General features: G+C 59.6%; 1 protein-coding gene across 1 annotated transcript in view; it reads right to left on the reverse strand.

Annotated features, from left to right (window-relative positions):
• Positions 1-1942: 1942 nt before the first annotated feature.
• LOC103805139 (high affinity nerve growth factor receptor-like) overlaps positions 1943-2073 on the reverse strand; it is a 1191-nt gene continuing 1060 nt past the window's right edge. The window contains exon 4 of the mRNA XM_009077777.1: positions 1943-2068. Within this exon, the coding sequence (XP_009076025.1) occupies positions 1943-2068 (126 nt within the window). The remainder of the gene's footprint in view (positions 2069-2073) is intronic.

Below are 2073 nucleotides of genomic sequence, written 5' to 3' on the forward strand. Positions count from 1 at the left end.
GCGGGGGGGGAGATAAAATCGATCGCGGGGGGAGCCTTAACTCTTCCCTGCCCACCCTGCGGGGGAAACTGAGGCACAGCCACCCACACGGGGGGACCTGAGGCATTGCCACCCCACGGGGGAACTGAGGCTGCAGGGAAGTCCAGACTGTTTGGGGGTGTCACTGACACCACACACTGTCCCTTTTGGGGCGTTGCTCTGCGGCAATCTCAGCACGGGGCTGGAAAAGCTCAAGGTTGTAATCTAGTTCCTTCCTCAAATTAGATAAGAGGGGAAAAAAGGCCATAAATCAGTGTGGGCAGTGATTAGAGACCCCAAGGCAGCAGGTGGGGGGCTCTGCCAGCCAGGCTGTGCTCCTGCAGGGCCAGACCCTGCCCGTGGCAGCTCTCTGCATCCCAGGGCTGGACCCTCAGCAAAGATCCAGAGCCAGAGGGGCCTGAGTCCCGGGTTGGGGGGCAAATCCTGCCCTGCTGCAGGGATTTGGGATGGATTACAGGTTGGGCGCTGTGGGGTGCTAGGAATGGCTTCAATTTCCTGCAGTTCTTGTTGTGCCACATCCAGCCCCATCCACCTGGCACAGTTAGGTGCTGTCCTAGCCCCTCAGCACCCACCACAGACCCTCTGACTGCTCCTACCTTGTGCCATGCCTCAGTTTCCCCTGTGCCCCTGCTTTCCTCCTGCTTATCTCAGGTCGTGGTGGGTAACAAAGGAGCTGCCAGGGCCCTGCCTGTGCTGCCTAATTATCCAGATGAAATCAATTCAGCTCCATTATGGTCAAATCCAGGTCTCAACCATTACCAAGGCAGCTGGAAAGCCCGAGGAAGGATGATGGAGAGGATGCTACAGGGCATGTGATAACCCCCTGGTTCCAACGAGGGGGCACAGGGAAGGGGGGGTGTCACCCTTTGGCATGTAGGGGGGTTGACTTTGTGCTGTGAAGTCCCATCCTTCCCCCTGACCCCTTGGTGAGGTGACACAGGTGCCCTGGCCTGGGGTATGGCACAAGCATCCCTGGAAGAGTGCCCAAGGTGCTCCCCATGGCATGGTGAAAAAATCCTTCTGTAGGTTGGGGATGGGAACACCATCCCTTCATCCTGGCATCCATCATCCCTGCATCCTGGCATCCATCATCCCTTCATCCTGGCATCCATCATCCCTGCATCCTGGCATCCATCATCCCTTCATCCTGGCATCCATCATCCCTGCATCCTGGCATCCATCATCCCTTCATCCTGGCATCCATCATCCCTGCATCCTGGCATCCATCATCCCTTCATCCTGGCATCCATCATCCCTGCATCCTGGCACATATATCTGCATCCCAGGCACACATCATCCCTTCATCCTGGCACCCATCATCCCTACATCCTGTGGTCCTTGAGACAGCACCTCCCCTCCAGCTCCTCTGCCCCAGATGGGGTGTTCTCCCTGCTTCAAAAAGCCCCTCTTCCTGCCCCCAAACCCCATCCCACATGCCCAGCCAACACCCCAGAGCAGGCAGGGCCCAGTGCAGGGCAGAGACAGTTTATTAGTGACTGGTTTTGCTGCAGAGTGGATGAGCATGGAGTGTTCCAACTCCCCCCAGAGAGCTGAGCCCCCCAGCTCCTGCCCTGGCACAGACCCCATCCATGCTGGGGGGCTCTCAGCTCTGCCCCCCCAGAGCCAACCCACATCAGCCGAGCGCCTCCATCCCGACACGCTGAGGGAAAGCCAAGGAACCAGGCAGCAGGGCCACAAACCCAGGGGAGCACAGCCCTGGGGGTCCCCCAGCCCTTCAGCCCCCCCTCCCCGGGGTAGGCTGGCATTTGCCACTTTAAATAAGGTTTCAGCCCTCTGCCCCTTCAGGGCATCAGTCCAAGGGTTCAGTCGAGTGCAGGGAGAGCCAAACCCCTGGGCAGCAGGGAGGGCAGGGGAGCAGTGGAGAGTGGGTGAGGGTCCCTGCTCAGCCCAGGATGTCCAGGTAGACAGGAGGGGTCTTGACGAGGGCCTGGAGGCGGCTGTGGATCTCCTTGATGGGCTGGCGCTGCTGGGGCTCGCGCTGCCAGCAGCTCTGCATGATGGCATAGACCTCGG

This window comes from Acanthisitta chloris, unplaced genomic scaffold (genome assembly GCF_000695815.1).
Source record: "Acanthisitta chloris isolate BGI_N310 unplaced genomic scaffold, ASM69581v1 scaffold25580, whole genome shotgun sequence".
In the NCBI taxonomy this organism is placed as follows: Eukaryota; Metazoa; Chordata; class Aves; order Passeriformes; family Acanthisittidae; genus Acanthisitta; species Acanthisitta chloris.